General features: G+C 41.4%; 1 protein-coding gene and 1 long non-coding RNA gene across 4 annotated transcripts in view; one reads left to right on the top strand and one right to left on the bottom strand.

The window, feature by feature from the left end:
- SLC4A8 (solute carrier family 4 member 8) overlaps window positions 1-22,013 on the top strand; it is a 90,606-nt gene that overhangs the window by 24,694 nt on the left and 43,899 nt on the right. For 2 of the 3 annotated variants that reach the window (XM_019039069.4, XM_055357186.2), the window contains exons 3-14: window positions 1,330-1,476; window positions 2,572-2,707; window positions 4,003-4,163; window positions 6,843-7,031; window positions 8,046-8,137; window positions 9,438-9,595; window positions 10,686-10,773; window positions 11,793-11,939; window positions 13,097-13,197; window positions 19,101-19,275; window positions 19,879-20,012; window positions 20,789-21,034. In XM_019039069.4, the coding sequence (XP_018894614.2) occupies window positions 1,330-1,476; window positions 2,572-2,707; window positions 4,003-4,163; window positions 6,843-7,031; window positions 8,046-8,137; window positions 9,438-9,595; window positions 10,686-10,773; window positions 11,793-11,939; window positions 13,097-13,197; window positions 19,101-19,275; window positions 19,879-20,012; window positions 20,789-21,034 (1,774 nt within the window). Of the gene's footprint in view, window positions 1-1,310; window positions 1,477-2,571; window positions 2,708-4,002; window positions 4,164-6,842; window positions 7,032-8,045; window positions 8,138-9,437; window positions 9,596-10,685; window positions 10,774-11,792; window positions 11,940-13,096; window positions 13,198-19,100; window positions 19,276-19,878; window positions 20,013-20,788; window positions 21,035-22,013 lie in introns of all 3 variants that reach the window. The other variant, XM_055357187.1, reaches the window with a different exon arrangement.
- LOC109029198 (uncharacterized) lies at window positions 16,174-18,418 on the bottom strand. Its single transcript, XR_002008260.2, has 3 exons — window positions 18,388-18,418; window positions 16,902-17,058; window positions 16,174-16,655 (listed from the first exon to the last, which is right to left on the bottom strand). It is a non-coding gene; the product is annotated as an uncharacterized lncRNA (long non-coding RNA).

Raw genomic sequence — 22,013 nt, 5'->3', positions numbered from 1 at the left:
AGATGTGGGGAATGGGTCTGAGATCTAGAGTGCTGAGCAGCAGTAACCAGGCAGAAATGGGAGAAGACCAAGGCATGGTGCATTGGGCATGGGAGCATCAGCAGCCCCAAATTCTGGGCTCCAGGTTTGGCAGGAAGGCAAGGGAAAGCCAGGTAGAGGTGACAGAGATCTGGAAATCTGGATCAAAACAAAAGCAGGCTTATAGAAGGAATGAGGCCAGATGTGGTGACTCATGCTTGTAAACCCAGTGCTTTCGAGGTGGAGACAGTAGGATTGCTTGGGGCAATCAGCTTGGGCAACGTGGCGAGACCCCGTCTCTACAAAAAATTGAAAAATTAGCTGGGTGTGGTGGTGCACACATGTATTCCTAGCTACTTGGGAGACTGAGGTGGGAGGATTGCTTGAGCCCAGGAGTTCAAGGCTACAGTAAGATATGACCAGGCTACTGCCCTCTAGCCTGGGTGACAGAGTGAGATACTGTCTCAAGAAGAAAAAGAAGAAATAGGAGCAGAGGAACTAGGGAGGGAACACTATTGGGTCACTTATTTTCTCATGTTCCCCTCTCTTTGTACAGTATTTAATGTCTTTTTTTAACCTTAGCCTCACCCTCCTCATGACTTATAACTAGTCTCTTTTAGTACCGTTCTAGATTGTGTACGCTACAATGTAGAAAATAAAATAATGGAAGCTGATCCTAGGATGAATACATCTAGGCTGCTACAATTTATTCCAGGCATTGTGTTAAGCATTTTGCATGCATAACCTTATTTACTGCTAATGAAAACTCTGAGTTTAAATACTAAGCTTTTAATATTTCTTCTTAAAGATGAGTCACAGAGAGATTAGATAAATTGTTCAAGGTCACATGGCAAGTGAATGATGGAATTGAGTTTTGGACCCAGGTGGGCTGATTTGAGCCTTACCTGTGCTCTTAACGACTTTTCTAAACTGCCTCCCTGCCAAGACCTGCCACACTTGTCATAGAGCAACTGTATTGCCTTTTAAAAAAATCACTCAGTCAAATTGTCATTGTCATTGTCATAACAATAACATCTGAATCAGCCTTTACAGTTTGGAAATCACATTATTTCTTTCAGTCTTCATAAGATTCCTGTGAAGTTTGCAGGCATGTGCAGGACAAAGGAAGAGACCTTCAACTCCAAAATCTCTATATCTTTACTCCTGGAAGTCGTTGAAGTTTTGTTGTTCCAGAGCTGTGACCAGACCAAAGAACTGTGATATTTTTTTCTCTTAACTATGCTAGGCTTTTTTTTGTTTGTTTTTTAAAACTAAAGGAGTTCTCTCCACAGACCTTCTGCTTCTTTCCAGGTCACAGAACTCTATATGTGGGAGTTCGGATGCCGCTTGGCCGGCAGAGCCATCGGCATCACCGCACTCATGGCCAGAAGCACCGGAGACGAGGGCGGGGCAAAGGAGCCAGCCAGGGGGAGGAAGGCCTGGAAGCCCTGGCCCACGGTAAGAGCCTTGGGAGACAGGGCGGGTGTCCATGGCCCAGAGGAATGGGGAGGCTGAGGGGACATGTGACTGACATTAGCAGCTGGTCTTGATTCTTGAGCCTTTTTGTAGGATTTCCAAAGCTTGCTTCTAAGAAGAAATGCCTCTAAAAGTCAAAAATATTTTCGTGAAAACTTCACAGTTCTGGGCGGCTGGGACTACAGGCGCCCGCCACCACGCCGGGCTAATTTTTTGTATTTTTGGTAGAGACCGGGTTTCACTGTGTTAGCCTGGACGATCTCGATCTCCTGACCTTGTGATCCGGTCTCGATATCCTGACCTCGTGATCCGCCTGCCTTGACCTCCCAAGGTGCTGGGATTGCAGGTGTGAGCCACCGCACCCGGCCACTGTTTTTAAATTTTAAAATATACAATTAAATTGTTATTTACTATAGGGTTATTTTTATGGTCATAATACAAATTATATGTGAGTATGAATAAAATTCATTTCTAAACTCTTAATATTTTTTCAAAATTGTTATATATTTTTGTTTGAACATGTGGCCTGTCTGCCTGCAAACACACAGACTTTTTGATTCACATAGAGTTAAATATATATTAGTCTAAAGACAAACTTTAGGTGTAAGAAAATTATGGAATAAGTGTGTGTGTGTGAGTATGAGTTTATATCTATTTTCAGAAGAAAAGAACAATATGGGAATGAAAATCATTTTAATAAGGTGGCTACTATAAAACTAAAAACCTAAAAACTGAAAGCAAATGTAAAAAAAAAAAGAAAACTTCACAGTTCTGACCCCCTAAAATCAATACCATAATAGGTAAAACCCCTTGCTAGAGAATTAGCCAATCTTTTTGATCAAATTCATCAGTTTTCCAGTTTCTTGTGGGTTTTCTTCAAGTGGTCTTCATTCATAAATTTTTCCTCCCATGAAACTACTTCTACAGAGTAGCTTTTTCTCTGAGAATAAAGAAATCTTTTTCTTCTGCATTCGTGGTTGTCTATATATATTCCTAAAGTTGTTAGGTAAGGAAGAATGCTATTTCTGTTCTAAGTGTGAGGCTAGAGCAGACCTTTCTCTTTGGTTGATTTCCTAGACACACCATCTCAGCGTGTTCAATTCATTCTTGGCACCGAGGAAGATGAAGAGCATGTGCCTCATGAGCTCTTTACAGAGCTGGATGAGATCTGTATGAAAGAGGGAGAAGATGCTGAGTGGAAGGAAACAGCCAGGTGAGGCCCTAAAATGGCCTGCATCAAGATCTGCTTGGGTAGGCAAATGTGTACCCTTCAGCAAGTGACAGGCCTGCCCGCCTTATTTCTTCTTGGGAGAAGCTGTGACTGACATGGGGACTGACATTCCAGTGTCTCCTGTGGAGAATTTTGGTGTTGGCATCTTTATGATGTCTTTGGTGTTGCCTATGCCAGTTGACCCGGAGCATGGGATTGGTGAAATAACATGGGATATTCAGGGGGGTCCCCTCTCATTTGTTGGGGGGTCCCCTCTCATTTGTTTGGGGCTCAGAGTAAGTTTATGGGCTATCTTGGTATTATTATAGGTCTGGCTTAGAAGATGTAGATAGGGCCACCTTGGTGGGGACCTAGTTTAGCAGACATAGCATAGGTCCAGACTTCTTCTGCAGGTGAACCACAGGGTTCAAATTCACCAGCAGTCACAGAGTTTTTGAGACTTCCTGTGGGACAATTCAAGCTATCTAGAGACCCTTGGGATTATATCCAGCCTGACTGTAGGCTTCCTGAAGTGGTTGTAGAATAATTATGCTTCTCTGAGACTCAAATCCCAGAAGAGCCCTCAGGATAACCAAGGACATGTCTAGGCTCCTCTAGGAACTGACCATGAACCTTACAGATGATGCCTGAGCCTTGGGGAAGGAGCGAGATGGGTAATTAGCAAAGCGTGGCTTCAGCTCTCACTGAAACAGCTCTTGCTGGATGCCTGCTGTATTGTGAATGATATGGGCTGAGAGATTCAAACAGGCCAATTGACCTGGTACCAAGTGAAAAGGCAATTAGTCTTTTGTTATTCCATCTTGGCAAACTTCTAAAGGTCACACAGGACAATGATAAAAAGAAAAATATCATTTTATTAATGTGATTTGTCAATGTGTCCAAATGATATAGATTAAATCTATTTTTTTAATTGTACAGGTAATGCATGCTCATTATAGAAAGTTTAAGAATAAAGATAAGCAAAAAGAAGAAAAAAATTATCTGTAATTCCACAACTGCAGGGTTAATGAGGAATATAATATTTGGTGTCTTATACATGTATGTATTTGACTTTTAGAATTTTCTTTAAATAAGAATGGAATTAAACTATATTCAATCTTGCAGTGTTCTATTACCTGCTTTTTTCACTTACCAATGTACCCTGAACATATAGATTAGATTTTACAATGTTCAGTATGACTATCCAGATATCTTCCTCTGTGGCTCACATCGAAGATTCTCTCTTAAAAATTCCTCATTTTCTATCTTTGGCATCTAGTTATTTGTAATGCTTTCAGGTGGCTGAAGTTTGAAGAAGATGTTGAAGATGGGGGAGAACGCTGGAGCAAGCCTTATGTGGCAACCCTTTCATTGCACAGCCTGTTTGAGCTAAGGAGCTGCCTTATTAATGGAACAGTCCTCCTGGATATGCGTGCAAATAGCATAGAAGAAATTTCAGGTAAGGTTGGGGAAGGGAAAACAGAGCAACTTTCTTATAAATTTAAGAAGTGTGGGAAAAAAGGAGTGTGGTGTGACAGAAAGAATACAGTGGGTTGTGTGTCCTTGGGCAAGCCACAACCTTCCTGGCCTCAATGTCCTTGGCTGTAGGAAGGGTTTCAGGCTAATAAACGACTCTACCTACTTCACAGGTGTATTATGGTATTCAAATGACATGGTGTTAAGTTTCCATTTGTCTGTTTATTCAGCAAATGTTTTATTTTGTATCTGCTATATACTTGATAATGTGCTAGGCATGGGGTTATGAATAAAGTTCCCTCGGGTGCAGTGGCTCACACCTGTAATCCCAGCACTTCGGGATGCCAAGGTGGGTGGATAACTTGAGCTCAGGAGTTCCAGGCCAGCCTGGTCAACATGGTGAAACCCTGTCTCTACAAAAAATACAAAAATTAGCCAGGCATGGTGGCTCATACCTGTAGTCCCAATTATTCAAGAGGCTCAGGCACGAAGATCACTTGAGCCTGGCAGGTCAAGGCTGCAGTGAGTCAAGATTGTGCCACTGCACTCCAGCCTAGGTAGCAGAGTGAGACCCTGTCTCTTAAAAAAAAAAAAAAAGTAAAAGAAAGAAACGGTTCTTACCTTTAAGGAGCTCACCTTCAAGTGGGGGAAATAGCCATGGAAATAACAATTAAAATAAGTGCAACGACAGAGACATGCTTGATAATAATTAGAGAAAGGGGCAACTGGAAGTTGTGTGGGAAAAAGGAGTAAAGAGAATTAAAGACTTTAAAATATAGCATTTAGGGCAGATATTCAGGAACTTGAGCCAAAGTGCCCCTACCTCTTCAGTAAGATGTGAAGGGGAGATATCTGATTGTTCTTCCTGATGTGATTGAGTGTTAAGTTATTATGTTTGGGGCCTGAATGGAGAAACACCTGGATACATGGGGGAGTTTTCTCTTGAATTGGTTCTGTTTGGCTGGAGAGGTTAAGAAATATTTCTCCAAATCTTTCTCTATTTAAAGTATCCAAGTCATTCTGTCTCTCTGGGATCATAGGAGGACCCAGGGGAGGGGGAAGCACTGATGGGACATTGGGTCCCCCTCTTTTTCAGGGAGGTACCCCAGAAGTATCACTCTGACTGCCTGGGAAAAATGAAATTCTCATGTTCATCATTGGAGTCACATTTTGCTAACTTTTGACTATTTGTCTGAAATCCCATGAATGTTCCTTAAAAGGTTGTTTGTTAGGGAGAAGAATCCCTGGGAGCTATTTGAAGCTGTTTAAAACTCTTTGTAAACAACAGCAGTCACGGGAGAGTTTTGGACAGGGTAATGATCAATCAGATTTTGCATATTAGAAAGATAATGATGGCAGCAATATGGAGAGCGAGTTGATGGGAGAAATGCATTAGGCTATTGTAGTAGTTCAGGTGAGATCACCTGCACTGTGGGCAGTGTCAGTAAGGGATGGATAATTTTTCTTCTGATAACTTTAAGTGATAAGAGAGATAGGAGGTGATAGATAGAGGGAGACATGAGGTGGATGTTCTTTTTTTTCCCCCAAGATGAAGGGTCCTGAAGCATGATTATAATATAGGGGGAAGGAACCAATGAATATAAAGGTTAAAAATACAGAAATATGGCTCTTCAGCTTGAATATTAAATAGATTTTCCTCATTTATTTCTTCTAGTACTTGGATAGTCATGAATAGAATTAGAAATTGAGGATAGGTTCAGGTTTTTGGGAGGCTTTTGAAGAAGTGCATAGGACTGAAGTAAAAGTGCTATGATTCTTCACATCAGGTACCTAATATGTTCATAATATTTTAGGGATACTGATAGGTAAAGTGCATAAAAGGAAATCAGCACTGTATATCATCTCATTTAATTTCCTGTAACAACCTTTTAACAGATAATATGAGCTCCATGTTACAGATGAAGAACTGAGGTATAGAGAGATTATATACCTTGCTCAAGATTACACAGCTAGAAAGTGGTAGAACAGGGAAACAATGTGGGCCTTTAACTCCAGAACTCATACTGATAACTGCTATGTTTACTGCCACTTAACACTAGGTATTGAGATTTTTTTCCTCCTCAAATCTGTTGGGCTTGATAGGTTTAAATGTGATGCTTGGTGGTAATTGTCTGGGGTGAGTGGTTAGTTAACTTAATTTTTCTTATAGATTTCTCTTCTAAATAGCCCTTTGGAGTTCTACAGTTATAGTTCTTCTTGACAATTACAGCAATGTTAAAATCTTGGAGGAAGGGAATGTAGGGAAAATTTGGCAGATGACAGAATAAAGCAGGTAATAATGTGAGCTTTCAAATTATACAGTCCTCAATTTGAATCCCAGCTGTGCAAACTGCTAGATGTAAGACCTTGGAGAATTTTCTAGCATTTGGGCCTTAATTTCCTCATTTGTAAAAATTGTCGTACTAGTGCTCAATAGTTTCTATGCCCAATAAGAATAATTTGTTACATGAATAAAGTATAACTTTTCACAGTCACTATCATCAAATGGCACTTTCAGACAGGAAGCTGAAATTGCACCTCAATGACCCTAGTGGAGCTGCTTCCCCCTACTCCATGCCATTTACCCCACTCCACCTGATGTTGGCCTCCTTGGGTTCATTAACCCTCAATCTGAGTGTTCATGTGAGTGCCTACTTTCCAGACCTGATCCTGGATCAGCAAGAACTGTCCAGTGACCTGAATGACAGCATGAGGGTTAAAGTGCGGGAAGCCCTTCTCAAAAAGCATCATCATCAGAATGAAAAGAAGAGAAACAACCTCATTCCCATTGTTCGCTCCTTTGCTGAGGTTGGCAAGAAGCAGTCTGATCCTCATTTGATGGATAAACATGGTAAGATTATTAGGTGATTTTTCTCTCTTTATTAATAAGACATTGGGAACTAGTTGGAGATGCTGACTTACTAGGGGTAGGGGCTGTATTTGTCTAATATGTTTCCATGTCCACTTAGGCACTTAGTACTTTTTGGAGACTGGTAAGATTGGTGGCTGGGACTGGTGCTCATCTCTTTCTCATGGCATTCCTCAGATAGGTCTCAGCGGACCCAAGGTGAGGGACTTAAGCCCCAGGGTGGCCTCAGAACTGATGTAGCTTTTGAGAGATAGCCACACTGGGGACAATTTGAGACCCGAGAAGGTAAACTGGAGCTTTTTAGGAGCAAACAAATATCTTAGATTAGGGAGGCAAAATACAGTAGAGTAGGCTCTGGAGTCAGACTTGTAGGCTTGTGATTGTGGCTTTACCACTCACAAAATGTATGACTTTGGGCACTCTACTAAGCCTCTTTAAGTCTCACTTTCTTACCTATAAAGTAAGAGTAATAATAGGACCTACTCCACAAATTTATTGTGAACTTCAATGAGTTAATCCATGTGAGGCCCTTAGCCAGATGCATGGTGGATTATAATCACTCAGAATTTTGGCTACTGATTGGTTCCTTTTCCTGTGGCCAGGAAGGGCCTCATCTACATTTATTTCCTGGTCTCTACTCATAGTGAATCACCATGTGCAGGGGATATGCCCGGGAATCTATATTTTTGAAAAGTTTTCCATAGGGGTCTCTCATATGCATGTCTGGTGAAGGATTACTGCCTTAATAGAGAAATAAAAGAGGGTCATAAATGTGTTCAGAAAGAAGGTGCAGAAGTAGCAAGAGCTCTGTCCTTTCCTTACCACTAACTAGTAGATAAGGAGAAAGATGTGTGTGGGTCTTGACTTCGTAGTCATCTTAACCTCTTTTCTAGGTAGGCTTTGCAGGAGAAGGCAGAACCAACTGATGATGGGTGGAATCTGTCAGAAGGGGAAAAGGGCAGGGACTCAGGATTTTGTTTCATTTTCTCCAAATAGGTCAAACCGTGTCTCCTCAGTCTGTTCCAACTACAAATCTTGAAGTAAAAAATGGAGTGAATTGTGAACATAGTCCTGTGGATTTAAGCAAGGTGAGCAGAGTGGTGGGAAGTTGGCTTCAAGGCCTAAGGTTCTTTTTAGTGGAATCCAGAGTTTAATTGCTGGAATCTGGGTAAGGTTTAGTGTTTCAAGACTCTTTCCCTAAGACTAGAGCCCTTTCTGCATAAAAGGGGACCCATCTCTGCATGTCTTTTCCCTTCTCCTTCAGCCTGGATGAAGCTGACTCAACAGTTTCTTTCTCCAGATTCAACATACTGAAAACTGGGACTAGCTGCTTACAATCTTCCCTAAAACAGATCTCTTGATTTTTCAATTATTTTTTTGGTACCTGCTCTCCAGCAGTTCCTTCTCACCCCCAAGGGTTTTGCCAAAACAATATTTTGGATATCTATTTAGAGACAGATGTCTCCTAAAACTAACTCTTGGTTGAAGCTCTCCTTGAGGACTGTGACTTTGGTATCTGAGGCCTTCTATAGTAGCAGTGTCTCACTGCAGCTTCTGGTCCAAGCCTTGGTCTCCCTGCCTTCAGCCTCTCCTTGCTCTGGTCTATCTTTGACACTGTGTTTCTAAAACACAGACAGTGTCATATCACTTCCTCTGCTCATAAGGCTTTCCATTTTATTTGGAAAACCTGAAACCCCCGACAAAACATTTGAGTGTTTAAAAAGGGAAAGAATGTGACCCAGAGCTTCAGAAACATTTCTCTTGGAGGAAGCTTGGGGGAATGGGATTGAAATCAGAATACCTGGTTTTAAAATCCGAATCTATACCTTAAAAGCTCTGTAGTCCTAGGCAAGTCAACTTCACCTCTCTGGGTTTCAGATACTTCATTTTTTTTTTTCTTTAAGTGGGACGAATACAATCTGTCATATCCTCCTTCTGGGGTTTTTGTAAGGATCAAATAAAATAAGAAAACATTTGCTAACCATAAAATGACATATGAGTGTAAGATATATTTTAGGTGATGGGGCCAGGTGCAGTGGCTAACGCCTGTAATCTCAGCACTTTTGGAGGCTGAGGCGGGTGGATCACATGAGGCCAGGAGTTTGAGACTAGACTGGCGAAAATGGCAAGACCCCATCTCTACTAAAAATACAGAAAAATTAGCTGGACATGGTGGTGCATGCCTGTAATTCCAGCTACTAGGGAGCCTGAAACACAAGAATTGCTTGAACCTGGACGGCAGAGAGCTGTGAGCTGAGATTGCGCCACCTCACTCCAGAGTGGGTGATGTAGTGAGACTCTGTCTCAAAAAAAAGTAAATAAAAAATTTAAAAACGATATTTAAGGTGGTGGTTCCCAAGTTGTCAGATGTTTCTTTTGGACTTTCAGGTAGACCTTCATTTCATGAAAAAAATTCCTACTGGGGCCGAGGCCTCCAATGTCCTGGTTGGAGAGGTGGATATTTTGGACCGTCCCATTGTTGCCTTTGTGAGGCTGTCTCCAGCTATTCTTCTCTCAGGCCTAACAGAAGTGCCAATCCCAACAAGGTAAAGGCAAAGATAAAACTCATGCATTCTATCCAAAATTCAAATTTATGTAGTGCTGGTAGAAGAAACCACTTAATACTGAAATTTAGAATTAATTAATTTTAGGAATGGTGCTTACAATTCAGCAGAAAAGCCAGATGTGCTGGTGTGTGCCTCTAATTCTAGCTACTAGAGAGGCTGAGGTGGGGGATTACTTGAGCCCAGGAGTTTGAGCCTGCAGTGAGCTAGAATCCTAGGATTGCACCATGGCACCCCAGTGTGGGTGACAGAGTGAGACCCTGTCTTTTTTTAAAAAAATCAGCAGTAATCTCAGAAAATTGAGGTATATTTGATTAACCACCATGAAGAGGAATTCTGAGATTTATTTCTAAGGCTATGACTGCACAGTATCTATAGCCTTGGAAATAGAGAATTGAAGACCATTCAAAGGACATAGCAAGGGCCAATAACTTGTTAAAATAGGAAGCCAAGTCTTATCTTCTCAGTTCTGTAGAGCCATATTCCAGGGAAACGTCTCGAATAAAGGTATTTATTTCCCTTTACACAATTCTGGCATGGTTTGTATGGTTTGCAGATATGCAAACATTTGTTCAAAAGGCTATTCATGCGCTCTGAAGGTGGTGATGCTGGTGATTCAGAGCCCTGCTACTTACAGAGAGTATTCAGATGTCCAGAACACATTTAGACTCCTCTGTAAGGCTTGATCATTTCAACTTCCTTATCCCTCTCCTCTCCCCATCATTTTCTGATTAGAACAACAAGTGGAATTCAGACAACCTTGAATTTGCACCACAGTGCCATGTTTTGAAAAAGCATCTTTTCTACAGCTAGGAATTGTGTCTATGGAAACCCTAAGAAATGTAACCACATTATTGAATGATGCCACACAGTAGCTTCCAATGCCCATAGTGGAGCTATTATTAGGTCAAGGCAACTCAAAGTCTCCTTCATTACTGTCTTCTTTTTTTTTTTGAAGGTACAGTGATGATTTATGTACGATAAGAGAGAGAAATCTTATACTGTTTAGAGAGGACTAATGGCACTTCTTTATATTTACTTACATAATTTCCTCCTCTGTGTGTTTTGCCAGATTTTTGTTTATCTTATTGGGTCCAGTAGGGAAAGGTCAGCAGTACCATGAGATTGGCAGATCCATGGCCACCATCATGACAGATGAGGTATGTGCAACTTTTGCTTCAGTCTTCCATCTCATAAATATTTATTGAATATTTACTCTGTGCCAGGCAATACGCTGGTTGTTGGGGATAAAATACTTTCCATTGCAATATCTGCTGGGAAGTAGTTCAGGGCACTTCTCTGAGAGCCCAGTGTGGAAGGACCAAGCTCTAGAGGATTTTTCTTCCTATGTTCTCTCTCCTTTTTTGAGTAATCAAGAATGCAGAGAAATCTTTTTCTGGGGAAACTATTATTGCCAAGTAGGATATATAGAGAAATATATTAAGATTGGCTTAACTTTCAAGAGAAGATGGTTAATTAAATACATTCAAGCTATTTACATAAAGAAACCTCACTCCTGTTCCACTAAATGAGACCAGTTTGTATAAGGTCATGGGTGTGACCTCAGGCAGTGTAGTGTGAATGTCTTGACTAGTCTGTACCAAAACAACCAGATATTTTGACATTTTGACATTGAACCCACAGTGCATACTCTGGTAAGGACTGCACTGCTTGGTAAGCTGCAAAGTAGGGCTTTCAAGGCATATGCCTTAGGCGGCAGAGGGAGGTGTGGCCTGTTTTTTATCAGCTTTCTTTGATTGAGAGGCTTAATTCAGGAAGGACCTTCATTAGTAATTCCATCCAGTGTTTCCAACCTTTAAGATCAAGAAAATTTCCCTCTCAACGTGGGAAAGCTGATTAAAAATTTTTTTTTTCGTACATCTTGCCTTTCCTTCCATCCTTTGTGGAGATAACATAATTGTACAACTTTAGACTCATGTCTTATCTCTTCTTATACTAGCAGACATGTATTTAGTTCTTTTAATGCATCTCATTTCCACGCTTGTTTTTTAAATCCTTTTATCCTTGTACTTCTCTAAGTGCTAAAGTTTTCTGCATCTCAGATCCCCATGACAGAGATAAAAATCAAGAGGTTGTATTCATTTTTCACCATATCCATTGGTGATTGTTTCATGTAAAGTTACTTTCAACTTTCCTGAGGGTTTTTTCTTCTCTGTAGATTTTTCATGACGTAGCATATAAGGCAAAAGAGCGAGATGATCTCCTGGCGGGGATTGATGAGTTCCTAGACCAGGTGACGGTGCTCCCTCCAGGAGAGTGGGATCCCTCCATTAGAATTGAGCCACCCAAAAATGTCCCTTCCCAGGTAATGTATGCACATCAGCCAATGCGGCTATTGTCACTTACTGACTGCCCACCATGGACAAAGCAAAGACCATGTGGGTATATGCTAAATATATCAAGATGCAGCTCTGTTTTGGTGCACCTAGAATATCAAAACAATAATAAAAATGAATCTGGGCTGGGTGTGGTGGCTCACACCTGTAATCCCAGCACTTTGGGATGCCGAGGCAGGTAGATCAGCTGAGGTCAGGAGTTTGAGACCAGCCTGGCCAACATGGTGAAACCCCATCTCTACTAAAAATACAAAAATTAGCTGGGCGTGGTGGTGGGTGCCTATAATCCCAGCTACTTGGGAGGCTGAGGCAGGAGAATCGCTTGAACCCGGGAGGCAGAGGTTGTAGTAAGCTGAGATGGTGCCACTGCATTCCAGCTTGGGTGACGGAGCGAGACTCCACCTCAAAAAAAAAAAAAAAAAAAAGAATTTGCATAGCATAAATTGGCTCAGGTGTGATGGGGTCAGTCAGGATTACCTGGGGATGAATTTTAAGCCAAATTTTGAGGGAATAATGTGAAATAGCAGAGAGAAGGGAGAACATTTCTTGTGACTACATTGTATACAAGTCATCAGATGAAAAAAGCAAGCTGTATAGAGACAGCAAATAGAATGTCTGATATTTTTCTGACATATTAGAGATGGGAAAGGAACTCCTACTGTGTATTAGACAGCAGCCAGGTGCTTTATATATGCAAATTCAGCCTTCCCAGGAACATCCCTCAAAAGATATTGTTATCTCTAGTTTTACAAAATGAGGAATAAAACTGTCTTCTAGGGCAAGATTTTAAGGTAAAGTAAGATTACACAGAGGCAGATATGAAACTGGAACTTAGGTCATATCTAATGCCAAAGCCCCCATTTTTCTCTTTCTAGGCAAGGCTTAGTTAGGAGTCAGGTACTATGGAACAGGAAGAGAAATTATGGGGTACGTGTGTGTGTGTGTGTGTGTGTGTGTGTGTGTTTCGGTAAAGTCAATAAACTGCATCAAGTCAGTAAGTGTATTTGAAAGCTACAAACACGGGCATTTTTGGTTGCTTTTGGGTTATCCCATTCCCACTCCCTGCTGATAGCAGGACAAAAAGATAGATGTTACCTTTACTAATTTTGTGGTCTTCTGTTAAAAGGAGAAAAGGAAAATGCCTGGAGTTCCAAATGGAAATGTTTGCCACATAGAACAGGAACCACATGGGGGTCACAGTGGGCCAGAACTTCAGCGCACTGGACGGTAAGTCCTGGGACGTTTCACAGCGATGCTGCTTATTGGGTAGAAGTTATGCAAAGGAATGAGGCATCCTCTTTCTTTCAGCCTACTTCTCTGTGGTGGGAATTTATTGGCTGAAGAATGACTTTTCAAATGGAACCACTGACTAGAAGTATTATGAATATATCAAGTATCGTATTCATTCATTCAAGTTTCTCAAATCACCTACCATGTTTTGTCTCACCTCCAGTCCTTCCTACCATTGTTCCCTCTGATTTGAACACTCTTCCCTTTCCTCATCTCCTGGCTAACTCCTACGTACCCTTAGTCTCAGTTCTTGTGTCACTTCCTTTGGAAAGCCTTCTAGGACTCTCTCTGGATGAGGTTAGGTGTTCCTGCTATGTAATATCACAGTATTGAGCTCTGACCTCCCTTCCCCACATTACAGCCTTTATCATACTTCATTATTATTGGTTGATCTATTGTCTTTTCTGCTAGGCTGTTTATTCCAAAAGGGCAAGGGCTCTATTATATTCCTAGGACCCAGCACAGTGCCCTGAACAGAGTAGGCTCTCAATGTCTGCCAAATGAATGAATACTTTTAGAATGATGTCTGTTCTGTAGCATGGAATGGACTAGGTATGATAAATGTTGAGTGATCATTTTAGGTTAAGAAACTCCCTTAGGGTAGGAAGATAGGTACTATTTTAGGTGTATGTGCCTCAGAATAGGCAATCTACTCTTCTAGGCCAACATTTTAAGGACAGATGTCCAAGGAGGAGGTAAGTGAGGGAAGCAGGTCCCCAGAGTAGGAGGTTTTATTCCCTAGGTCAGAAGGTGGTAAACGAGAATGATATTTTGGGTTAGTGTGATATCCAGGGGTGTCCCCAGAGAAGGTTGAGACTATGGCTCTGTCTCTGTTAAGCTGTGCTGTGTCTAAGAAGGTTCTGCTGGGTAGAGATTCTCAGGGCAGGACTGAGATCATGGAAATTAACTTTTATGTCCTCTAACCCCTTGCTTTCTTCTTTTCTACCTCCTTGCTTGAGGCTGCTTTCCTTACTCTTCTATCCTCAGCACTCTACCCAGTGGAAACTCAGAGTTGTTTTGGAATTGTGGAAAGCATTTTATTTTTCCAATCTTGGAAATTCAGGGAGAAACCAGGAGAGGAGACAGAAACAGGAGAGAATGGCACTTGACTAGCAGTGTCCTGCAGCGAAGCATGTTTTCTGGTAGGAAGAATGTATTGGAGGGTAGGGGAGGATAGCTGTGCTCTGGGAGGGAGCATTGGTGGAAAGAAGGAGTCCTTGCAATGGAAGGGCCACTGAAAAGGGGAAGCAGCCTTCCCTTTTTAAAAAACATTTTCTTTAAAGTTGGGAGAGATCTGAATTGGGTGGGGAGGCCTGGTATTGAGAGGCAGTTCAAGGGAAGCATATGTCCTCGGAAGGGGTTCCAGGATTGAGACTGTCCTAGAGGAGGTGGTAATTTTTTCAGGAAAAGGTTTTGAGTATGGATTTGATATTTCAAAATTATAATTTATCTTTTGGATATAAAGGGTGTCCACAGTTTAGGAACTTAGAGTTTGAATGTAGTAGAATTTAGGGCAACAAGGTTTTCCTCAAACCAGTATCTGTGCAGAGATGAGATTTTAGGTTGCTCTTGGTGCCAAAGAAAACAAATAGATTAGCATCCCAGGCTTTGTGAGAGGGGGTCACTTATAATCAATTCCACCTGAGGGTTTGGGAGACCATTATATTGGATCTCAACAGTTATAAGATCTTGGTAATGGCGTCTGATGTCCCCAAGAAAATCCCATATTGCTAGGATCATCATATTCTTATTCACAAACCGCAAGTATCTTAATTCACAAATTCAAATGGAGTTTGAAGGAGTTCTCCCATAATGTCATGTCAGGAACTTCTGGAATTGACAAAGCTAAAAGGAAGCTCTGGGCTCAGAGCTTAGCTCTGCTTGATATGGGAGATGCTTCCTCTTTCTGAGCTTCTGTCATTTTTCTTAGAGCCCTTAGTAAAGGGCCTCAAGCCATATGACCTTCCTCCCATTGTAGACCCTTAGGCAAGGTGACATAATGGCTGCATAGAGAATCACATTTCCAGGCCAGCTCTGGCCTCTTTCTCAGTCTCAAATTATGTGGGAGGTAAATGTGAGCCTTTTTTGTATATGGACATCCTATAAGTTTCTGTACTTTCCTGGACTGCACAAACTAAAACCACATTAGTCTGGGTTTTATAATTTTTCGGACTGTTAGTTGTGTTTCTTTGAGATGCAAAACTGCTTTATGCTTGTCATGTTGCACAACCTTGGAGCAAGACTTGGATAACATCTTATGGAATGTTATCCTTGTTGGATGGAGAAGTATTTGAAGGCAGGGTGAAGAAGACTCTAAGAAGATGGGAAAGGAGACAAAATTGAAATGGTACTCTGAGTTCTGTATGATCTGACCCTCCAAGCCAGGGTTAAGACAGATCTTAAACCTCCCTGATATCGACTAAGGCAGGGATGCCATAAGTAACAAAGAAGGAAATATGACTAGAGTGTTCCTAGGCCGGAAGTTCCACAGCAAGGAAGGTGCTCTGGAAAGGGGTTTTTCAGGGTATATTTCTGTCCCTTATTGGGGATGCCACTTTTGGGAAGGGTTAATGGAAAAAAGAATCAGGAGCAGGAGCTGCTATCTCGATGATCCCCCCACACTTCAAACAGGTTTCTTCCAAAGTATACCAGACAAATGGATGGCTGGCCTGTTTCTAAAGCCCTCCAGGGAAGGGCTCCTTAAGTCAATGCTCCAGAGCCTAGTGACCCTCTACGCGGGTAAGTCCTCTCTTGCATCAAACTTAAATTAAACTCATATCCCTGTGTGCCTCCTGCCCCAGAAAACTTGAATGTGAAGGACAGTGTTGAAAGGGAAAGGAAATCCCAAGTACAGAAAGAAGCATCCATGCCTGATGAATATCTGTTGTAGATGTGCAATCATAGTCTGATTTTATGCATGAATGAGGTATGAGGCTGACTCCATAAAGTGTTCAGAAATTATTTTATTAATTTATAGTTATACCATCCATATGAGCCTCAGATCTTTCCCCGCCTTTTAATAACTGCTAGACAGACAGATGTCTTCCCTTTCTATGGCTTCTCAGAAATCCATTTCACATAAATCTTTTGTCTGTTGCTCACAGACACTCCTCTCCTCCTGTGTCTAGGGGCTGAGTATTCATTGCAGCATCTCAGGTAGCCTCAGAGTATGTGTGTGTGTGTGTGTGTGTGTATGTGTGTATGTGTGTAGGGGGTCACTATTATGCAGGGATATTCTTCTCACAGAATTATGCTTTCCAGAGGAAGGTGACTGGTAATGAAGAGGTAATAATCGCATGGTAATAAGATGCTATGTTAGCTAAGAACCCAGGAATACTTGAGTCTTGCCCCAGATAAATTATTGCTGCCTGCAAGGTTATTGAGGGGCTATTTACCTAGAGGAGAAAGCAAGACAAAGTGACACTTTATTACTAACTGAAGCATTGGTCCCAAACCCTGAAGCAGAACTCATGATTTAGGCTAGACCATGTAGATAGCTTCTTTACCTGAGCTAGGTTTGCCAGATAGGCTAAAACTAAGGCAGGTCACAAGGCTGGCTTTGCTTCTCTTCCCTAAGCCCAGACCCAGATTATGATGTTACTGCTGTAAGCTGAGGAAACGTGAATCCCAATTATACCCACCAGAACCAGAGGAAAAGAGCGGGTGGGTGTCTGTCCTGTGTCCACCTGGACACCCATTATACTAGCTAGATGAGAGAGAGTGTTCCAGGAGAAAGAGCTGGCTGGATCTTCTCCCCTGGCATACAGATCCCAGGCCTCCTCATACTCCTCCAGGCTTCTAGGTGACAGAAGGAAAGAAAGAGCTTGCCAAGCCTCCTTCCGTGAGAGAGTAGCTTGTGTGTTTTTTAAAAATAGCTTTTGATTATAGAAAATTTCAAACATATAAAAAAAAGGGAGAATAGTTTAATGAACCCCCATGTACCCATCAACTATTACCAACATTTTGCCAATCTTGTTTCATCTATTTCTTCTCACTTAATTTTATTTTTATGTTTTCTAGATTATTTTAAACCAAATCACCGACATACATTTTACCTGTGAATACTTCAGTATGCATTTCTTTACTTAGGACCTTAAAAAAATTATCATGCCATTATCAAATCTAACAAAATTAACAGTCATTCTTTACATTGTCTAATGCTCAGTTCTTATTAAACTTTTTATGATTGTGTTAGCAACATCTTTTTAGAGTTCATTTGTTTGACATAGGAGTCAAAGTTTGCATTTGGTTATTATGTTCCCATTCTGTAATAGTCCCTTTTCCTTTTTTTCTATGCCATTTATTGGTAGAAGAAGCCAGGTGATTTGTGCTATAAAATGCCGAGTGGCTCTTTTTGTTATTCACCTGACAGCCCTCACCCTGGTGCAGTGACTCCACTCTTAGAAAAAGTGATTGAATTGGGAACACATCTCCTCCTTAGGGATATTTTGGTCTTGGTCTGTCTCATCTTTGAGAAGAGGAGAGGGGCCCTGGAGTCCTGCCACCAAGTCCTGTTGATTCTACCTCCTGATTAGCTCTTGAATCCATCCACTTCTCATCCTAATCTATGCTCCATTCATTATACTACCACAGAGTGGTCCTTCCAGAATGTATGTTTGATTATGTCGCTCTTCTGTTTATAGTTCTTCAGTAACTTGACATGCTATTAGGATAAAGTTTTAATTCCTTAAAACCATTTCTGGCCGGGTGTGGTGGCTCATGCCTGTAATCCCAGCACTTTGGGAGGCCGAGGCGAGCAGATCATGAGGTCAGGAGGTCGAGACCATCCTGGCTAACACGGTGAAACCCCGACTCTACTAAAAATACAAAAAAATTAGCCGGGCATGGTGGCAGGTGCCTGCAGTCCCAGCTACTCGGGAGGCTGAGGCAGGAGAATGGTGTGAACCCAGGAGGCGGAGCTTGCAGTGACCAGAGATTGCGCCACTGCACTCCAACCTGGGCAACAGAGTGAGACTCCGTCTCAAAAATATATATAAAAATAATGAATAAAACCATTTTTAAGGCCTTTTTGACTTAGCTTCTCCAGCCTTATCTATTGGCATTCACCCTTCACACTGTATTATCCACTCATATCTCTCAGCACCTTGATCCACCAAGCATTCTCACCTCTAAGTGTCACCCATGTTGGCCCCTCTGCCTCATCTGCTTAACTCCCAGTCCCTCCCTGAAGTCATGGCTGAAATGCCCCTCCCTGCTGTATGCCACCATAGCACCCTCACAATACTGTCTGTCTCCTGCACTAGACTTGGTCCTGGAGAGCAGGGCTGTTCATGTCTTGCTCATTGCTGCATCTCCAGTACCTGGCACAGTGCTTGGCACCAAGTATCTGTCTGCTGCTACTTGTCAATTGCATGAATGAATTATTATACACATTTCTCACAAGTAAGGGGGGTAGTTGTTCAGAGTAAGAAAGTACATGTGATAGGGGCTTTTTTATCTAGAAAACATTTAATAAAACTAGTAATTTTAATACCTTAAGTTGGTTTTGCACATTTCCTCCTAACAGCTCAGAATTTAAAGTCTGAAGCTAATACTTGCTTTCGTGTTAATTTTTTTGAACTTTTTATTGAATGGATAATACGCATATCTAAATTAATTCTTTGTATGTTTAGGATATTCATTCAAATTTACCTAAGTCATACCCTTGGTTGCAAAGAGACTCTGTGCTGACCTAAGAGAGTTATCTGTACTGGGGTCAAACTGAAGCCAAAGTCTTACCGCTGAACAGAGCACATTTGAAATGCTGTCAAATGTGTGCTGTTTACATGCTTTTAGGGAAGACGGACTGTGTTAGAAGCCTGTCTGTTGTGTTTCCACAGGCTATTTGGGGGCTTGGTGCTGGACATCAAGCGGAAGGCCCCCTGGTACTGGAGTGACTACCGGGATGCACTCAGCTTACAGTGTTTGGCTTCCTTTCTGTTCCTGTACTGTGCCTGCATGTCACCTGTCATCACCTTTGGGGGATTGCTTGGAGAAGCCACTGAGGGACGCATAGTAAGGACTTTTAACCACTTCTAATGATCCCAAACAAGACCTAAAATATTGTGGCGGCAGCCAAGTCCACCGTGGGGGAAATTACTTGGTCTAGGACTGAAGAGATTGGGTTTTTCCTCTGAATTACCATGGTCTTCTGACATCACACCAAAGAGCAACACAGTCCTCTCTTTAGAACAGACTCTTCTGCTTGAACATCAGCTTCAGTAGCTGGTTGCCCAGTTGAATTTTCTGTTGCCTCAGTGATGGAAAATGGATATATTGATGCCATTTTAAAATAAGATTTAAAATGACTCTGTATGTGAGCTTGTAGTGTGAATGGTATCACTGTGCTTTCTGTATATTTTCAAATACTGAATTGAGTCACTGAAGAATAGGAGTTAGTTAAGGAATCATGTGTCAATGGAGCTGGGCACCTGAATTATTAAAGTAGTATCTGTTTACAGGAGTATTACATGGTGTGTACACATCACTCTTGCTAAGATGAAATACAAGCAAATGGCCATCAAGGCATACAGGAGAGCAAAGTCAGGAATGTAGCTAAGCCAACATTACTCTGTACTGATGGGCTATGGACTCAGTGATGACTTTTTTTCCTCTCAGAGTGCAATTGAATCCTTGTTTGGAGCTTCCATGACTGGGATTGCTTATTCCTTGTTTGCGGGACAGGCTCTCACCATCCTGGGAAGTACTGGACCAGTGCTTGTGTTTGAAAAGATTTTGTTCAAATTCTGCAAGTAAGACATTTGTTTTTCTGAAAACTCTAACCGGATTTAGTGATTATGCTGCCAGGATTAAATGTCAGGGTTCTACTCAGTACAGACAGGCAATATCATTTTGGATTGTAAGAAACCTGAAAGGAGACCATCATTTGGTCTGTTGTCCTGCCCCAGGGTAGCACCATACCCAAAATAGCAGATCTCCTATTGTTAAAGAGCTTGATTAATATTCCTCAGCCATTATTGAAGTCTTGACTTTTTATCTTTAAAAAGACTTTCCCTAGCTAATTGAAACTTCTCCATTTCCATTGTGAGTCAATTTTTAATTTGGCCTAATATCCTCCCCCTGCTGTTTTTTTGTTTTGTTTTGTTTTGTTTTGTTTTGTTTTGTTTTGCTATTGATAGTGGGGCACAAGAGTGCTCTGGTTTCCCTAATTTTCCTATACAGTCTTTTCTTTTTTCCTTTTATATTTCAAGTAGCAGCTCATGGTACTATGGCCAGCCCCTTTTTTTCTTAACTGCAAGAATAAGATCATAATTACATTAGGTAGTAATAGCAGGAATGTATATGAGACAATTTCTTTTTTCAGTTTTCGTATCCTTGCCCATATCCTGTGAGGCAAATCTGTATCATAACTGTGCCAGAGCATTATTTAGAAGCAAAATACAATCAGAATTAGGGATAAACTGGGTTCCAGTGCTCATTTAGATGAAATGAATTAACCACATTTCTGACTCCTTGTCTCTTAATGCCATCCATCCATGCGTTCTGATGAACTTTGGTCTTGTTTCAGAGACTATGCTCTTTCATACCTCTCCCTGCGAGCTTGTATTGGACTGTGGACCGCTTTCCTGTGTATTGTCCTTGTGGCAACTGATGCCAGTTCCCTTGTCTGCTACATTACCCGTTTCACTGAAGAAGCATTTGCCTCCCTAATTTGCATTATTTTCATCTACGAAGCAATAGAAAAACTGATTCACCTGGCAGAGACCTACCCCATCCACATGCACAGCCAGCTGGACCACCTTAGCCTCTATTAGTAAGTGTGCTTTCTGCTTATTTTTAAAAATTGAGCAAAGGGCCTGAGTTTAATTGCTGATGTAGAGTGCTAGGCAGTGCTTACAGCTTCTGGTCAAGAAGTGTCTTGCCCTTTGGGAAATGGATCTCAGATACAGACAAGGAATATTGGAGGGCTGCCAGAGGAGAACAATCAAAAGTGTTGGCAGAGAAGATCGACTAGAAGTGAAACACGGAGGGGACTCAAGAAATGCTTTCCAGACCATGTCTTTTGGTTCTAGGCACTGAAACAAAAATGGGCTGCAAATGTAGCAGGGAGAATTTGAGTTAGTTATGGGGAGGAACTTCTTTTTGCAAGGACTTTGTGAGCCTCTGGACTATGTTATCAAGTGAGAGAATGGACTCTGTCCTTTGTTGAAATGAAGGACTCTCTTTCTCTGAAAGTATGTACAGGCAACTCTTAGGAATTATTAGGTGAAGATATATTAATCATTCCTTTCAGGTCCAGAAGTGTCTCACACTGTATCATAAAGATCCAGGAGCCTACTTACTTCCTAGATTTCAACTCAAGAGATTATGATTTCTTTATGTGTTCAATATGGTTTGGATCACTTGGAAAAGAAACACTGTACCTGGCTGTGTTTTCAACCATCTAGGACACTCTGGTCCTGTAAACATTTCTTCTCTGGAATAGTATTCTCCAAATTATGACTAAAGATCCTCTTCCCTTAGCTCTGTACATCAAGTTCTGGCTGTACAGTTCTGATGTGGAGGATCTGGTTGTGAAATGAACAACTTCAGTCTGAAACTGTCTCAGAAGAGAGAGTACACTTTCTGGAGGTGTCTGTGGACCAGCAACAGATACACTTTCATCTATTCTAGTTATTCACTCATTAACCTTTTAAAAATCAGAATTAATAAAAAATTTATTAGAACTTTATTTTACTAGAAAGTAACAATGATCAGGGAGTATCATCTTCAAAGCCTAGTGAATTGGCTCC

This window comes from Gorilla gorilla, chromosome 10, assembly GCF_029281585.2.
Source record: "Gorilla gorilla gorilla isolate KB3781 chromosome 10, NHGRI_mGorGor1-v2.1_pri, whole genome shotgun sequence".
NCBI classification, from domain to species: domain Eukaryota; kingdom Metazoa; phylum Chordata; class Mammalia; order Primates; family Hominidae; genus Gorilla; species Gorilla gorilla.
The sequence above is the reverse complement of the archived record's forward strand: the minus strand, read 5'-3'. Positions and strand labels throughout refer to the sequence as shown.